At 37.9% G+C, this 18,295-nt stretch overlaps 2 protein-coding genes across 2 annotated transcripts; both read left to right on the top strand.

Moving 5' to 3' along the window:
- Positions 1 to 14,523: 14,523 nt before the first annotated feature.
- On the top strand, positions 14,524 to 15,819 carry LOC145679536 (uncharacterized). Its single transcript, XM_081750113.1, has one exon. It carries the CDS (start codon positions 14,524 to 14,526, stop codon positions 15,817 to 15,819), a length of 1,296 nt encoding a protein of 431 aa, XP_081606239.1.
- A 394-nt stretch (positions 15,820 to 16,213) lies between these two features.
- On the top strand, positions 16,214 to 16,765 carry LOC145679535 (uncharacterized). The gene has a single exon (XM_081750112.1). It carries the CDS (start codon positions 16,214 to 16,216, stop codon positions 16,763 to 16,765), a length of 552 nt encoding a protein of 183 aa, XP_081606238.1.
- The last annotated feature ends 1,530 nt before the right edge of the window (positions 16,766 to 18,295 follow it).

The following is an 18,295-nucleotide window of genomic DNA, read 5'->3' as shown; positions in this document are numbered from 1 at the left end:
ATTACAACAATTTATTGAACGGAATCGTGCAGATGTTTATTGTTTAACTGAAGTCACTTTTCATACATTTGACTTTCTCTCTGACTATAATGCTATAGTGAATTCTGAAAAAACACTTGTGTAGCGTTGTTAGTACGAAAGAGTCTACATTATGATAGGGTTATGTTATCTCCGGATGTGAGAGCCATCCGTTGCTATATTCACGGTATATGTATTATATGCTTATATGCCCCTAGTGGTTTTTTTAAAAAAAACACGAGAGAGGGAAGATTTTTTCCCAGTGTCATTCCATCATTGTTACCTCGAAGTCTTAATTCTTGTTTATTAGCTGGCGATTATAATGCGGTGATCGACACCCGTGATTCGCTCACACCATCACCTCCCTGTCATGCTTTGTTTGAGTTGGTGAGAGTTCTTCAGCACTACGATGCTCTTCTAGCATCTCAATCTAAGCATGCAATGGCGTACACCTGTCGCTTGGATAGGATTTACGTCGATGCTATCTTAAGTAAGGCTTTCCTAGCTTTTCATACAAGGTCTTTATCATTCTCGAATCATGCAGCTGTATTAGTTCATTTTAAACTGCCTTTTTTTCTTCCGGCGGGGAGGGGACATTCATTCTTGAAGATCAACAACGAAGTCATGTTAAGAGACGACACTGGTGAAGAGTTTACCGAGCGTTTTAAGTACTGGCGAAAAATGCAACGTTATTTTCCAACGGATACTGCGTGGTGGACTACTTATTGTAAACCCAAATTCCGTAGTTTCTTTCAATGGAGAGGGCAATTGTCCCAACAGAACGATCGTCAGCTATATGAGTTTTATTATAGAGCACTATGTGACCTCTGGGCTGCACAGCCGTCTCTACTTAATCAGGCGTGTATTAACGATATTAAACGTAGAATGCGTCAACTCGATTCTCGAGTATCGTTGCAGGCGTATTTTTCAGAAGATCTATATCATTGTTTTCCGGAAGAATCGTCTTCATTGTATCATGTGGATCTCCTGTTTCGACAGCGACGAGCTACATGTATTGAATCGTTAGTATTGACCAATGGCGATACCATATCTGACCCTTTACAGATTTTACAAGAATTTACGCGACATTATGTCGCCTTTACGAGTGCGTCGAATTCGGATTTTCTTTTTGCTCCCGAGTTTCTATCAGCTCTTCCCCAGCGGCTGACAAAAGACAATTGTCAGGTTTTATTGCGCCCTATCACTGCTGACGAAATCTTTGCGGTTCTCAATAAGTCTAAGGGACGTAGTTCTCCCGGCATAGATGGCTTGAGTGTATCGTTTTTCCGTCATTACTGGTTTATTTTTCGTGGTACACTTGTGACACTTTTTAATTCCTGGTTGTCTAATGTACCCTTTTAATCTAATACTGCTGTTGTTGCACTTGTACCCAAATCGTCCAAGGCGAAGGTTGTGGCTGATTACCGACCTTTCTTTTTATTGCCAGTTGATTTGAAATTATTTACTAAAGTTCTTACAGCCCGATTACGACCTATCATACAGAAACTTAGCAGTCCGTATCAAGCAGCCCTGCACGAATCGTATAACATTCAATTAACCCTTCGTACTCTTCGTGATCTATTTGCATACTTTCAGTCTGGCGGTATTCGTAGTAGAAGTTAGCAGTAGACCTAGAGAAGGCTAATGATAGTGTCGATCACAATTTCCTTCTTCTAACCCTCGACGCTTGGGGTTTTCTCGCAGCTTTCTGTCAAGTAATTTCGAATTTATACGCCACCGCCACGTTTCGTCTCCAAAAAAATGGACATCTATCTGACCTCATTCCCGTAAAGCGAGGTTTCCGCCAGGGCTTTAGTTTAAGCTCTATTTTGTTTTCCTTAGTTATAGACCCTCTCCTCTATCGATTGGCGCTTGTCTCACCCCCAGACCCTACCCTCTTTATTGTCAAAACATCTATTGTTGACTATCACAGGGGTCGACGCGGTTGCTCTTCAGGGTGTCTTTCCGGTTCTCAAGCTATTCTCGAGTTGCTCTGGCCTTCAGTTTAATGAAAAGAAAACTCAAATGTTACAATTTCACGGATTTCAGATACCCACTCCTATCCCAGGTACACAGACTATACCGCATGTTACATCCTTAACTATTTTAGGCATTCCATTCACGTCACTTCCCTCTCCCCATTATGAAGAAGTTTGGCAACCTATCCTCAAGCAAATTCGTGGGTTATTCTTCTCCCTCCGTTTTCGTAGACTTCATTTACAGCATGGCATTCAATTTATCAATATATACGTGGCATCTAAGTTGTGGTATAGGGCTCGGGTATTTCCCCTCCCTGAGATTTACGCAAAAAGATTTGTCCCTGTTCCTTTGTCATATATTGCGGGGTTACTATTTTCGCATTCCCAGAAATGCGATTTACCTTCTACGTTCCCGAGGTGGTCTAGGTTTAATTCATATCCGTCTCAAATGTCAAACTCTTTTCATGGCAGATTCTTTCGTGGGTCTTTCATCCGTCGACTCTATTACGAACCATTGTTTTAACTGTTTTTGGCCGGAGTACGATCACCCTGTCAATCCCCCTTTTATTCAATTTGCCGATCAGTGTCCGAAATATGTCTTGATCTTTATTCAATATTGGACTTATGCCGGGGTGACTTTGGTCCCTCAGCAGCACAATGCTCGCTCATTATATTCGGTTCTCTTCACATTGTCCTCTCAGCCGACTCAGTTACAAGTAGTACAATAGTTTCCACATATAGAGTGGCAGCAAGTGTGGGCTAACATTTGGAACCCAATCTTACCTTCCTATATGCAAGTGTTGTGGTTTCAAGTAGTCCATCAACTTATCCCGACACGTGCGCGTCTTTATGCAATACAACAAGCACCAGATGCCTTGTGTACTATATGTCGTTCTGAGGACATTTTGGCTCACCGTTTTACATTTGAGGGAGCGCCAGTGATATGGAACGCCTTGCAGGTGATGGTGGGTCGTACCACTCGTCGTCCGAGTGCACACTTTCAAATTAATCATATGCTCCTGCCGGACTTTCATTTTCCCCCTCTAAGCATCGTACCGTGCTTTTCCTGCTAGCAAGCATACTATATTTCCAGCGGCATATCACGTTACTAGATGCACGCACTTATTTTGATTTTCTTCAACGTACACGCCGGAAATGTTATTCTCCGGAGCAGGAAAGGATTTCTTTTAGTAGGTTTTTAGAAGTGATTTGTCATGAACTAAAGTTCCTGTCTCGTGTTTTTTAATATATGCATTTATCCATTTCTAGTTCTATGCATTTATAGTTGTAGACCCAGAATTAGTAATTTTATTTTTATGTCTAGTGATTTTCTTGTATACACTCAGCTAGTTGAATCCATTTTGTATTTACCAAGAAGGTAATAATAAAACTGATAGTGTAGGGGTAACGTAATTGCCTCATGAATAATACAGGTGTTGAATCTGGGTTCAAATCCTGTTCAGACCACAGTTAAACTTTTTACAAAGTGATTGTGAAGAATCGACTTATCATACTGGACAAGCAATACATAAGAATGTAGAAGCAAACCCCTGTATTATAATAGAGACGATTTACGTATGCTGGTTGGGAAAGAGCAAGGGAATTAACAGGACATTTCAAACACATCATTGATCTGCAGTATACACTTTTCGTGTTATCGTTCTCAGAAAGAAACACTATACGATTTGTTAAACAAAGTTTGACTAAAGCAATCGGTGGTGTAGTGGTAACGTGCCAGATTTCCAAATGGAAAATCTAGGTTCGATTCCCCATCAGGTAGTATGATTTTTTCGCATGAAATAATGGCTGCAGAGATGTATCTTCTGATGGAGAACTTACAAGGCATCACTGGCGATAATTCAAATAAACAGTGTGTGTGTTCTATATCATACACTGTAGTGATAAGTATGTTTCATATTTATATTCATCCCCTCTCTCTCTCTCTGTTTTGACTTTTCCCTACCTTGTCTTTGCATCTTTCACTTCTGCCCCTCTCTCCCTCTGACACACACACGCACTTCATGTTCCAAAGTTAAAACGGACCAAGAGCCCGATATACCTGGTTTCGAGAATCTAATTAACTGTTAACTTCAGCGTCGTGTTTTTCGTGCTCTGGGGATAACATCTCCTTCCTGGTCATCTCTGACGGAAGTATTGTTTAAACGGAAGGGAATAAGTAAAATCTTTATTTATCCTCTGGGTTACCGAGTCTCAGTCGAATTACCGGGTCACTATGGATTTGAATTCTCGACCAAGCGGTGCTCTATAACCTAACCAACATTATCCAACTGATACGATGATCCGTTTGAGCTCAGCGTGTTCATTATATCTGTGCAAATTACGTTATATTCCAAAGAGATTAAATCAATGCTGGATGTTCGGATCAGGTAAAGCTTCGGAAAGGACTAGAAAATGGTAACTTTTTGGTTATTTGGAAACAAAATTTTATTTATACTAGTTCGACACAAAATTTGTTCCCATCCTATAATTCAATGTGTTTTTTTCACGTTGAAATTTAAAACATGCTACATCTATGAGGAACATAAACTTTTCCTTTCCAACATTTGTAACTTTTCGTTACGATTCAATTTGGAATTTTAATGTAGAATACTTCTGATAGAAATTAGCAGTAAAATAGAACTCTCTTCTATTTTCTCTTTCTTTCTTTCCCTTTTCTTTTCTCTTTCTTTTTTTTTTTTGCTATTTTGTTTAGTTTGCATTAGTAGTCTGAAATGGAGGATATGGCCAACGCTATCTACTGTGTATATTAGAATGTATTTTGGAACAGTATATCCAATGAACACTACAGAATTTGCAATCGAACCACGCGGAAACAAAGCATGTGTTTTAAACTTTTGACGTTATCCCAGATGTGTCTGTGAGATCTACAGTTCTACTTCAAATTGAGTATGTTATCCATTATGAAAGTGACATAATGAATGTTTAAAGCATCCTCGGTATACTCGAATAGTTCTGAAAAAATATGTAAAAACAAAAGTTATTTCTATATTACTGTTGGATTTCTGGAAACGGAACTTTATAATGTTTAGTTCTTTTCTAACTGCGTTTGAATTCCATAGTTTTATCTGTTCTCCGTTTTCTTTTTCTTCTTCTCTGCTCTTCTCTCTCTCTCTCTCTCTCTCTCTCTCTCTCTCTGCCTTATTTATGAATATCTGTGTAATAGACATCCATTGGTTTCAATTTCTTATATTGTATGTTTCAGGTTCTCCCTACATCAATCTATGAATCTTGTTTCGTGTCGGTTTTGTTATTTCATTTTATCGAAACTAATACATGTGTAGTTCGAAATAAGAATTGCGCTCAAGTGGCTAGCTAAATTTGGTATAAGATAGAAGAAAGGAGGATAGAGAGTGTGTCTCTTTACCTGACACGATTATGGGATAAGAAATTGTATATTGGGTGGTCTAACTGCATGGCGTTAGCTGTCACAATTTTTTGATGCGGAGTGTACAAACTCTGATAATTATAAATTTAACCAAGAAGGTTTAGTCATTTTTCTGGAGGTCTGTGTTCAACCGTGAGTTGAATTCAAATAAAGATAAGGCGAAGGTCAGTTGTTGGTGCGGGTATACTCCATCAACTTCGGAAGCACTACACATTAGTCGAAGGGTTTCACATGATTTTACTCTGGGCCTGAAGGTAACGCGAGCAGGAACATGTGTTTTTTTTCTGTCTCGTCTGTGGAAGGAGCCATTTCTGGACAGGATGTTTTCATATTTCAGTGGTTGGTATGTGAAGGTGAAAAACATGACTGATAAAGCAAGTTTGGTCGGAAATGCTATTATATAGATCTTCTTCTATAGTAGGCGGCTCAGGATAGGCTAAGGCGGTTCTGATGGTTGAACGATAAAAATTCCAGTTTGCTTGATTGAAGCCTGGAATACGACGAGGTTCTGGTAATAGTCGAGAAGTATGAGCCTATGGTCGATAGATTTGAAGCTTGATGGGAAGATCGGTACGAGTGGAATCTAGTATCTCAATAGAGCATCGATGTGAAAGGTAGACAGAAGTAATCACTACGTTTGGTGCTGTTTCAGTGAAGGGTGTATAGACTTTGGGATATGAAAATTGTGGCCTGTGGTGTGAGTTGTGATAACGTCAAAGAAACGTTGTTTTTAATTATCCGGACGTCTGTGAATATTGATGTCGGCCATGATGATGTAATATTTAAAGGTATGGGATATATCCTGAAGGAGTGAATGGGTGATTGGGTGTCCAGAGCGCACATAGATGCTGGTGACCATAGTAATGAAAACAGAATGAAAGTACAGGGTACTAATGAGGTACTCTGATAGATAAGGCAAAGTTAGGTGATACTGACGATAACTAATTGAAGGATAGAAGCCAATGGTCAGCGAAGTACCCATGATTACGGTGCATCAGGGACTTTCGTGGAATGCATGTTCCTCGAGTTGGGTGACATGAAAGTACACGTGTTGGCCAGAGTAGGTAGCTTGAAAGGAATATTTAATAATGAGGCAGGCAGAGTGATTGAACACTCCGAGAATGTATTGGCGAGGAAAAGGATGAATATTTTGCATAGAAATAGTCAAAAATGATAGTAGTTCTTGGATAGCTTCGTCTGCAGTTGGTGATAGTAGAGCTTGCAGCGATAAAAATAAGTCATGTGTTGCTCCGGATATGAGAATATTGAGGTGGCTTAGCTAAGACAGTGCAAGACTTAATAGCATGAGCACCACTATAGTATCCACATTTGCTACACATAGGATGGATGAGAATTGTACAATTGACAGCACTCACATCTCAATGGTAAAGGTGGTGGTGATTTGACGGGCTCGACTCGATGCTTCTTTTTATAAATGAGGGCCCCAAAAGTAGCAAGTCATCAATGGTAGTTTCGGCATTGGTTAAAACATGTTCCATTACGTGGCTCCATAGTCGCTCTAATGTGAATACATTTAGGTACGGAGTAACCCTTGAGAGTGAGTTCTTCCTGAATCTCCTTGTCAGTTAGGAAAGGATCATTCCCTCTAATAACAACTTAGAGAGCCGGTGGTTTTCGTTGTGGTGCCGCCATTTAAACGCCTTTGAGTCAAGTCGCTTGATTTGGGCATGCTTGCCAAAAGTTTCGAAACTCCATTTGTTAAGTACAGTGGTTAAGAATGTTGAATCATAAGACTTGAAGATCATCTCGTTGCGTGTACAGATGATTTGAGCGATAGTGGCGTGTGGTAGAAATTAGATGATCTGTTGGAAAGCCAACTTGCTGTTCTCAAATTTGTAATTAAGAATGAATGGAAACGAGGTTTTGGGGATTCCTGTTGAGTCGGATATTCATTACCGTCGTCGAAGTTCATGAATGAAACAGACTGTTCTGATTCACTCACTATGTGATGACGCTTAGTCAGTGACTGAGTTGAAGAAGTGTTGTGTTTGTCCGGTGTGAGTGATCGGGATCTACCAGTATTTTTGCATTCAGAAGTAGCTGTGTGCCTTCGATCAGCCTCCTTGCCCACCGACGTTTAGAGATGGCCCAGGAGGCGGATAAGGTAGTTCCACATGGCTACCTGACGCCATGCAAATGGATACAGAAGACTACGACGAAGATGACGGTAATGACGATGATATGAAAGATGAAGTTCAATAACTGTCCTCGATCGGATGAAACCATCTGAATTGTCTCCACAACGATTCGCCTTAAATTTACGTTTAACTGAACTGCGCCCACAGTACGGTACAACCACAATATAGACTTGGCAGCTAAATACTTCGCTGGGAAAGCCAAGGACAGATAATTGCAACATCAAGTTTCTTAGCCATTGGCTAAATGAAGGCTAGCTCCCTTACGAGTGTTACGCCCTCTATCCGAGGTGAAAGGTGTAGAAACTGGAGATAAAGAGTATTGGAGCTGGTTTATGTCAAGTAAGGATAAGCGGAAAAATCGGAAAAATATAACGAAGTGCATATCACAGGACAAAACAAGAAAATGTTAGACGAATTCTGATTATCTTCTTGTGCAGGGACTGCTCTTAACAGTAATGTGGACAAGAGGAGCCTTGTTGGCACAATACATTACGGTGCAGCGTATGTAGGTGATATATGAAGTGGACGGTGGTCAGAAGAATACGGTGAAGCGACAAAATGATCGGGACGGTCTGATGGAATTGTTTCGAGATATAAAGAAAAGAGTGGGGATAGAGGGCAAGTAAAAAAATATATCCTAGATCATAGTAGTGGTCGGCATCCATAGTATCCAGAAGCAATGTGTGACGTTGTCGAAACCGGCATATAATGAATTTTACTCGTAACTGTTTAAAGTGACAGAGAATGGTAGGAAAAGTTATATGGTCATAAAGCTCCTGCGTCGGACGGGGAAGTTTGATCCTATAAGCCAGGCGAAATGTATGCCGTTCAAGAACTTTTAGTTTGTGATTGGAGAAAAAAGGTTGTGCAGCAAGCTGAGTGAGGTGACCATATGTTAGAACTAGACGCAAGAATATCATATACTATTAGTTATTCTAATGAGTTGTAATCCCCAGGTGGTACCAACTAAACGGTTTAGTAAATTAACCTGACTATATGCTTTGCTAATGATTTCATGAATATATGGCCGCCAGTTAAGTGTTGATTGATGATGATTCCAAGATATGTGACCTGTTTAGTGGGTGATACTCGTGTGCCTTGAAACCTCGAGATTGAGTAGATTGTTTTTTTTTTCTGAACTCGGGAACGTTTACTATGCGTTATGAAGACTATGGCTTGAGTCTTAGTAGAGTGAATATGATGGCACCACTTGGTACACCATTTGATAAAAGATCCTATTGCTAAGCAGAGGGCAGAATAGATTTATTAAATACTTCTGGCAATGCAAAAAAAGGCAGTATCATCTGCATAATGAGAAGTATGAACATTGGGAGGAAGTGGGAATTTCTCATTTTTAACATAAATTAGAAGTTTATTATACAATTTTCTTTGTATGTATCGAATTTTGATTTCTTTTGTTAACCTAATATTTTGTATATGAATATGACATTGGTTTATACAGTTTTCTGGGAGGAGGGGACAGAAATTCATTTCACATTAATTTAAAATGACGTCGTTTTCATCTTTATTTTAATACGTAGTACACATATGATTAAATTAATGCTTTTATTACAATAACTTCTAAAATAAATTGTAGCATAACCCACTTTACCGTTTGCCAATTATTTGCCTATTTCTAATTACATAAAAGTGATGAAAATCGAGTGGAAGCCTTCGAAATGTGAGTGTGGAGAAGAATGGAAAGAATTAGGTGGGTCGTGCGGAAAACGATTGGGAGAGTGCTAGAAATGGTGGAGAGAAAAGAACACTTTTAGATATTGTTAGCAAGAGGAAGAGAAAATGGTTGGCGCATTGTCTAAGAAGAGATTGTATCATGAGGAACGTCCTCGAGGGTATGTTGGCGGGAAAGAGAGGGCGGGAGCGAAAGAGACTACAATTAATGGATGATATTAAAACAGAAAGATCATACGCGAAGACCAAGAGATTAGCGGAGGACCTCAGCTTGGAAGCTTCTAAGCTGCGGCAAGTGACCTGCCAATAAAGGCAGAATACCTATGATGATCTAATTACTTGCGTGATAGACTCTGCACCCTAAATATACTATTTCAAGTATGCTCAACAGAATGCAGAGAAAAAATTAGATACAATCGTTTGGAATGCTGTAAAGGTACCATCTCACATGTACTTGCTACTGAGGAAAAACAACTAGAGCGCAATTTTAGCCGCCAATCAACATTCCCGCAAGTACTACTTGGTCAAAGTCCCCTAGACTTGACGACATGACAAACATAAGCTTATATGATGTAATAAGCCAAACCTCAACAAGTACAAACTTCGGAAACCCCTTGACCCGGCAGGCAGAGGGAAGGCTGGGACCTCTTAAATCCCCGCACTTCAAATAATATGCTTGTAGCCTTCACAAATATTCCTATTATATATTAGTTTAATATAGCTTTCAATAGTTTTACTTGCGATACTATCGCACGCTTAGATTTGATTCTCTAGGTGAACCGACAAAAGACAAAAATATATGATCTATTAAACGACATTTTTATTCGTGCTTCAAACACAGAAGTCTGTTATAAAATTGTTGGAAAATTGCACTATCAACATTAATGTATTTTGTTGCTACAACGGATCATTGAAGTCATGCCCTATATTTTTCTTTTAAGCGAATTGTTGAGATATACCGATATATGAGAGAAAGGACGGACGAGTAAAACATGAGCTAGTTTATGGGTTCGAGTTCTGTTCAGAGCATGGTTTATGATTTTACTGTCTCATGTTCGCATTATTTTTATCTTACACGGCAGGAACGTAGAGTTTAATTTAAAAAGATCACATTTAATCCTCCTGTTTTTCATGTCAATATGTTGTTGCGTATGGTATTACCTGACCAGGATAGCAGTGCGGTTTTGAAGGAACGGCGCCGCTGTTGTGTTTATATCAATTCTATGACAAGCGCGGCGGGACATTGGAGCAGAGAGTTTCACCCTGCAGTGTATCCAACGGTTTTTAAAGGTTGCAATTTAGATGTTATACATAGCCTAATCTGTTTACGCTTAATAAAGAAAGTCATACGTTATATAGTTGTAGTGAACCATTCCTGCAGTAATGCAGATGTATTGTGAATAGTGATGTATGAATGGAAATTACCAATTTAAGGACAACATAACACAATTGAGAATTCAGTGAACTTCTACCGTGTATTAAGCAGATTGTATAAAAATTGATTACGTTTAATTTGATTTCACTATAAAACAGGAGCAGCCTGTAAAACGCTGGGATGACAATGTCAATGAATAGAAGGTTTAGGTTGATAGCTTAGAGATTTGCGAAATACCTTGTAACTGTAAGTTTAAATCAACTTAAGGCTCACGATGCTTGTGTTTGTTTTGAAAGTATGTTTATCTGTTGACAAATAACTTATTTTCTCGAGTTTTGGCCAGGGAAAAATTCCGATGTGTTTCCACTCGAGAACTGTGAAAATCCTCTCTGTTGGTCTATTGGCTAGTGCATGTGCTTTTACTGTACGTGGTTCTGAGTTTGATTCCCAGTGAGAGACCAAAATTTAATTATACAATCCTTTACTTTGCATTAATCACCTGTGTCCTCTAGCATAAACAACATGATCATGGGCGTTAAAATAAAGAAATTTCTTTTTTTTTTAAAAAAAAATGGGGGTGAATCCTTTGAGGGAAAAGGAAGTGAAGAAATGTTTGCTTCATTTTTTAAAGATATATGGGATTGGATAGCTTGCCTTTCGGGATTGATTTGTAAAATTTGATTCAGTACATCTTTTTTTAGGATCATTATAGAAATCCAGCCCTTGGTAGAGTTCGAATAAAAGTATTGATAAAACATCAGCGTATGGGTAGTGTAAGCGTAAGTATCATTGCTTCAGTACATAATAAATTCACAACTTTTATTTATGAGGAAAGAAATTTCCCCTGGACTCCCTCTGAATTTCTCTCAGGCTTTAGTTGTCATGTGACAAAGAATTAAATCTACTAACTGTTTTCACACACAATACAAATATGAAACTTGGGAGCCTAGTGGTATGTTTGCGAGTGTAGTATATAATAATGCTGATATGTTATTTTCTTTAACATCTTAATGGCATTTGTCGATTAACTTCAGAGGACTGAGTTTAGCATATAAGCACAAGTTGCCTATATTTAAAATATATCTCGTTTAACAAAACCTGCCCCTCCTCCTCTTCTATCTGAAAAGCCTTATATCGTTATTCACATATGAAATTCAAAGACAAAGGCAATCGTCTTTATCCAGTTGTATTTATATTTCAAGTGAAAGCATTATAATGTGCTACACATGGTTGCAAGAGGTACGATGTCTTCTTTTTTTTTTTTTTTTTTGTTAATGAGCTGAGGTTCAGATATGTCAGCTTCATAAAGAATATATAATAGAGGAGATAAATAAATCCTTAGGACACACCGGCGTGTAGTTGAAAGATGTGTGATTTTGCCATGTAGATCTTAACGAAAGACTGGCGCTGATGTAGAAAATTGGTTATTAATCGGACATAGTTGTCAGGAAGCAGGCGTTTGAGTTTATAAATTAACCCCTGTTAGGAATTTCTTTTAGTTGTAACTAGTTTAGCATTCGAAGAATGACAACACTGATAAAAAAGGAAAAGAAAAAGATGATGTGTGTGAGTGAAAGATCATAGTTGGTTGGATGCACACATATACATTTAACATTTATCCAGTTTTTTTGGTGTAGTTTAAAATTTAGAATATTCTGCAACATCTAGTTTTGTTCCATCTTTTATCTTGTGCATTTATATAGTTCAAAACACATATGGTAGCACTTTTCAACATTAAAATCGTCGGCATAAAATTCCATCAGCATTTTTCATGTGGTATCATTTATGGTCCTCCGTTGCTTGGATGTTTTTCAGATGATAGTTACAAGTGAAATAATATCCAGTAGTGTGTGCAATTCATTAATAACTGTGCTTTTCATGAACGTGATCTAGGTGCTTTCTTTGGAAGAATGAAACAATGTAAATTGTTTGTGTATTGGTGTGGTGAGTGACTTGAGAGAAGTTAGCAACAATATAAATTAATTCATCCACAAGTAAGGGTTGCCAGGAGTAGTGACTCAAATGCTTATAGGTAGTGAGTGATTTAGCTTACGTAAGTTATCAACGAAAGTGAGTGATTGTAATATGCGAAGTTAACAACGAACATTGGTTTTGTTATTGAGTGCAACAGCTGTTCGAATAATTGTAATTTTGTTGTATACGTATTATTATCATAAGCACCTTTTTAGTTGGCAAGTACGTTACAATGGATGGCAAAGAGAATAGTAAATTGCTAAAACAAAGAGCAAGTTATAAAGGACAACTCACCCGGATGCAAAAATTTGTGCAGGAATTTGATACAGCACAAAATATTCAAGAACTGCATGTTCGTTTAAAACATTTAGAACAAGTGTGGGACAAGTTTGAAAATGTTCAGTGTCAGATCGAACTAGAAGTTGAATCGGAAGACCACGAATCATATCGAGCCGAGTTTGAAACTAGGTATTATAGTGTGTATTCTTAAATACAAGCTTTATTTAGCACCCATAACGAACAAAAGCACGCAAACGGTAAGGAGACTAATGCTAGTGTTGTCAGTGAAGTTAGACTCCCCAAATTATCGTTGCCATCACTTGATGGTAGCTATCAGAATTTGCTCCCTTTCATCGACAATTTCAAGGTCATGGTCCACAACAATAACGGGTTGCCAGCTATACAAAAATTTCATTATCTTAGGTCAGCCTTGAAGGGAGAAGCGTACAAGTTAATTGAGTCTTTACCAGTGACAGAAAAGAATTATGAGGTAACCTTTAATCTAATTGTTGATCGTTATGAGAATAAAAGACTTATAGCTGCCACATACATACAGGGTCTAATGAACATCAAATCACTTAATAAAGAAAGTGCAAAGAACTTACGAGAATTTATAATACGGTCAGTAGAAATTTGAATGCGCTTAAGGCTATGAACTTAGAAACTCCGCTAGATGAAGTGATACTATCGCATCATTTCTTGTCAAAGTTAGACAACAATACGCGAAAGGAATGGGAATTAAAAAATGAAAATGAGTCTTTTTCCCCATTATCGGAATTATTTTCGTTTTTGGAACATAAGTGTCAAGCACTTGAGAGCATCAAGACAACTCATAGTGATGGTCATACAAGAGACGCAAAAACTCTTGATATGCGAGGCAGGTCCAAAAGGTCTTTTCAGAATAGTAATACATATGTAGTAACAGCAAAGGAATTATGCATGTTTTGTAAACAAAATCATACTTTATTTCAATGTTTGTCTTTCTTGTATGCTAGTAATAAGGAAAATCAAGAATTTGTTCGTAAACAAAGAATATGTATAAACTGTTTGCATGGTAATCATTTTGTTAAGGATTGTAACGCAGGGTCTTGTAAAAAATGTGGTAAGAAACATAATACTTTATTACACTTTGAATCATATGATGAACATTCTATGATTAAGGACTTAGTAAGTAATAAGAATCCCTCAGCTCAATCAGGATCAATCAATGGTAAGCAAGAAACATCACAAGGTTCTTATTGTACTTTGAAAATTAAACGCATTCCTCAGGTTATTCTACGTATCAACAGCAATTGTGCATGTGAAGGATAGTAGTGGAGTAACATATCAGTGTCGTGTTCTTTTGGACAACGGTTCTCAATCGAACTTTGTGACAGAAGCCTTGGTACAGAAATTGATATTAACAAAGGATAAGCATTGCGTTCCTATACAAGGTATAAACGATGTGTCTTCTGAAACAAAGTATTGTGTAAATATTCAGTTAACGTCAAGAGTATCAGATTTTTCAAGAACCATGAATTGTTTTAGTTTTGCCTCGCATTACAGGTAACATTCCGGCAGAGTTAATCAATTATGATAGTTGGAATTTACCTAAGAAAACTCAACTAGCAGATCCTCTTCTTCCAGCCAGACAAAATTGATATGTTACTTGGGGCAGAAATATTTTTTGCACTTTTATTGCCAGGCCAAAAGACACGTGAAGGTGATTTCCCAATATTACAAAATACCAAGTTAGGATGGATACTTGCAGGAAATATTCCACAATCATCAACGAAGTCACTTGTTAGTCAGCATCCCCAAATACCTACTACAGCATGTTTTGCTCACACTGTTTATGGTTTGGACCAACAGTTACGTAAGTTCTGGGAGTGGGAAGAAGTAGATGCTGTAACAATGAGTAAAGAAGAACAAGAATGTATTACACACTTCTATGAAAATACTAGAAGAGATAGTACAGGCAGATTTGTAGTTCGTTTACCGTTTAAGAAGAATCATGAAGATTTGGGAGACTCATATGAAGAAGCCTTAAGAAGATTCAATCAATTGAAAAGTAGGTTGCAGAAGAATCGAACCCTACATGCAGATTATTGTAAAATTTTGGATGAATACCTTACATTGGGTCACATGAAAGAAGTTAATACATCAAAGGAAGACAAACATTTGTGCTATTTACCACATCATCCAGTTTTCAAGCCAACTAGTAGTACAACCAAAACAAGAATTGTGTTTGATGCTTCTGCAAAAACATCAAACGGTTTATCTCTGAACGATATTCTGTTGACTGGGCCTGCTATCCAACAAGATATGTGCTCTATTGTATTGCGTTTTAGAACGCATCAAATTGTATTTAGTGCAGATATTGAGAAAATGTACCGTCAGATAAGATTGCACCCTGACGATACATGCTTTCAAAGAATACTATGGAGGAAATCAATCAAAGAACCAATTAAAACTTATGAATTAGTAACTGTAGTTTTCGGGACAAGGCCTGCACCATATTTAGGAACAGGATGCTTACAACTATTGGCAGAAGAAGAGGCAGAGCGCTATCCAGTTACATCTAAAGAAATCCAACGTGATTTCTATGTTGATGATTTGGCGTCTGGAAGTCATGATGTCGAAAGTGCGCTTGTGTTACAATCAGAGTTGATCAATTTGTTAAAGAGCGCAGGATTTGTTCTACGAACATGGAGTTCAAATCATCCTAAATTGTTAGAAGCGGTCTCACCAGAATTGAGAGAGACGGAAACTCCATTTCAATTCATTCGGAATGATGGGATCAAGACATTGTGTTTAGAAGGGCATCCATCATCAGATAAGTTTTTGACTTGTAGTAAGGAGCCAACAAATACATCATTATCAAAAAATGAAAGAATTACAGTACAAAACATGAAGTCACAAGCATCATTGCGTCAATTTTCGATTCCTTGGCACTGATTAGTCCAATTGTAATTTCTTTCAAAATATTTTTGCAAGAATTATGGTTATGCAATGTACACTGGGATGATGATTTGCCTAGAAGACTATTGGAACTTTGGAATCATTTATTCGCAGAGATACCCATCATCACAAGGATACAAATTGATAGGTTTGTCTTAGTCCAGGGCCAAGTTGCGAACATTCAGATTCATGAATTTTGTGATGCTAGCGAAAAGCATACGGAGCTTGTATCTATGTCAGATCAGAAAACAAGACGGGTGATATAAATGTTTGTTTATTGTGCTCGAAATCAAAGGTTGCTCCAACCAGAAGAGTAACGCTTCCACGATTAGAGTTATATAGTGCAGTACTCTTGGCGAAACTTGTTAACAAAACTATCCATATTCTTGATATGAAAATCGATGAAATTCATTTATGGACCGATTCTAAAATTGTGATAGCTTGGATTGCATCACCAGCAAATCGTTGGAAGCAATTTGTAGCAAATAGAGTTTCGCATATTCAAGAAATTACCAACATCAGTGTTTGGAAACATGTTTCGTCACAACAAAATCCTGCAGATCTCATCAGCAGAGGAGTAACCTCTACACTTTTACAGAATTCCAAATTATGGTGGCATGGATCTGAATGGTTAAGGGATTCAGTGTCATGGCATAATGAAAATTCGTCGATGGAAATAGAGATTTCAGAGAAGCGGATAACGTCCAAGACTGTGTTGGTGAATATTAATCATACAACTAACTTTATGGAAAGGTTTTCCATTTTAGGAAAGCTGCTTAGAGTTGTTGCGTATTGTCAAAGGTTCATTTACAATGTGACACATAAATCTACAAGAAGGAATCATGCATTATCAGCTGATGAGCTAAAGACAACCTTACAAGCATGCGTTCGTATTGTTCAACGTACTTATTACAGTGAAGAAATTCAAGATACGTCATCATGATGTTCCGTATCCAAAAACAGTTCATTGAGAGATTTACATGCATTTATTGATAATCAAGGTCTTTTGCGAGTAGAAGGAAGACTTGAACGCTCTGATTTATCCTATAACAATAAACACCAATTGATCCTTCCTCCTGACCATCATTTAACTAGACTTATCATTACAGCTGAACATTTGCGTTTATTGCATGCTGGACCACAATTACTCTTAGCATCTCTTCGAGAAGATTATTGGATTCCATGTGCTAGACAAGTTATCAAGGCAATGCTACACAGACGTTTGCCGTGTTTCAAACTGAAGGCTGTAACGTCAGAACAATTGATGGGTCAACTTCCACCAAATAGAGTGATTCCTTCACGTCCATTTTGTAATACCGGAGTTGATAATGCTGGTCCTGTGATCTTGAAGAATGCACCTAGAAGTCGTATCAGGTGCAAGGCATACATAGCCATATTTATTTGCTTAGCAGTTAAAGATATTCACTTGGAATTAGTAACTGATCTAACCGCATCAGCATTCATAGCAGCACTTATAGCGAAGATTTATATCTCGAAGAGGAAGGTGTTCCCATATTTTCAGTGATAATGGATCCAATTTTGTCAGGGCAAATCCTGAGTTGAATTTATTGTACAAGTTATTCATAGCGAAGATTTCACAAGCAGCATTCATAGCGAAGATTTATATCTCGAAGAGGAAGGTGTTCCCATATTTTCAGTGATAATGGATCCAATTTTGTCAGGGCAAATCCTGAGTTGAATTTATTGTACAAGTTATTCACTTCAGAAGGGGTTCTATTATTGAATTTGCTGCCTCAGAAGCCATCACATGGCATTTTATTCCTCCGAGATCTTCACATTTTGGTGGTCTCTGGGAAAGTGCCGTCAAATCAATGAAATATCATCTAAGGCGAGTAATTGGAAATACTGCACTCACATATGAAGAATTAAGTACCTTATTGACCCAGATAGAAGCATTTCTCAAATCGCGACCTATCACCATTTTGTCGATTGATCCTACAGACCCTAGCTATCTCAGTTCTGGCCATTTTCTTATTGGTTCATCTTTAATGAGTTTGCCTGAACCTGATATAACCGATATTAAGGAGACTTATCTCTCTAAGTGGCAACGTATCCAACAGATGCAACAATACATATGGAAACGTTGGGCTACAGACTATCTCCATGGACTGCAACAACGCAACAAATGGAAGAAGATATCAGAAAACTTGAAACCGAATACTATAGTGTTAGTGAAAGAAGACAATCTCCCCCCTTTGTCCTGGCAGTTGGGAGTATTCGACGAGGTGTACAAGGGACAAGACGAACTTGTAAGAGTAGTGAAAATCAGAACAAAATCTGGGTCTTACAAACGTTCAATAACCAAATTGGTACCTTTTTGTTAATATATTGTATGAGTTTATTGTGTTATATTCGTTAATTGTTGATTGTGTCCAATCAAGAGAGGGGAGTATGTTAGGAATTTCTTTTAGTTGTAACTAATTTAACATTCGAAGATTGGCAACACTGATAA

The sequence above is a fragment of the Thermobia domestica genome, chromosome 2, assembly GCF_964235325.1.
Source record: "Thermobia domestica chromosome 2, izTheDome1.hap1.1, whole genome shotgun sequence".
Classification (NCBI taxonomy): Eukaryota; Metazoa; Arthropoda; class Insecta; order Zygentoma; family Lepismatidae; genus Thermobia; species Thermobia domestica.
This window is presented reverse-complemented; position numbering and strand designations above follow the sequence as displayed.

Excerpts from the sequence above, each read along its gene's own strand:
- LOC145679536 (XM_081750113.1), top strand. The coding sequence starts at position 14,524 with ATGTTACTTGGGGCAGAAATATTTTTTGCACTTTTATTGCCAGGCCAA.
- LOC145679535 (XM_081750112.1), top strand. The coding sequence starts at position 16,214 with ATGAAAATCGATGAAATTCATTTATGGACCGATTCTAAAATTGTGATA.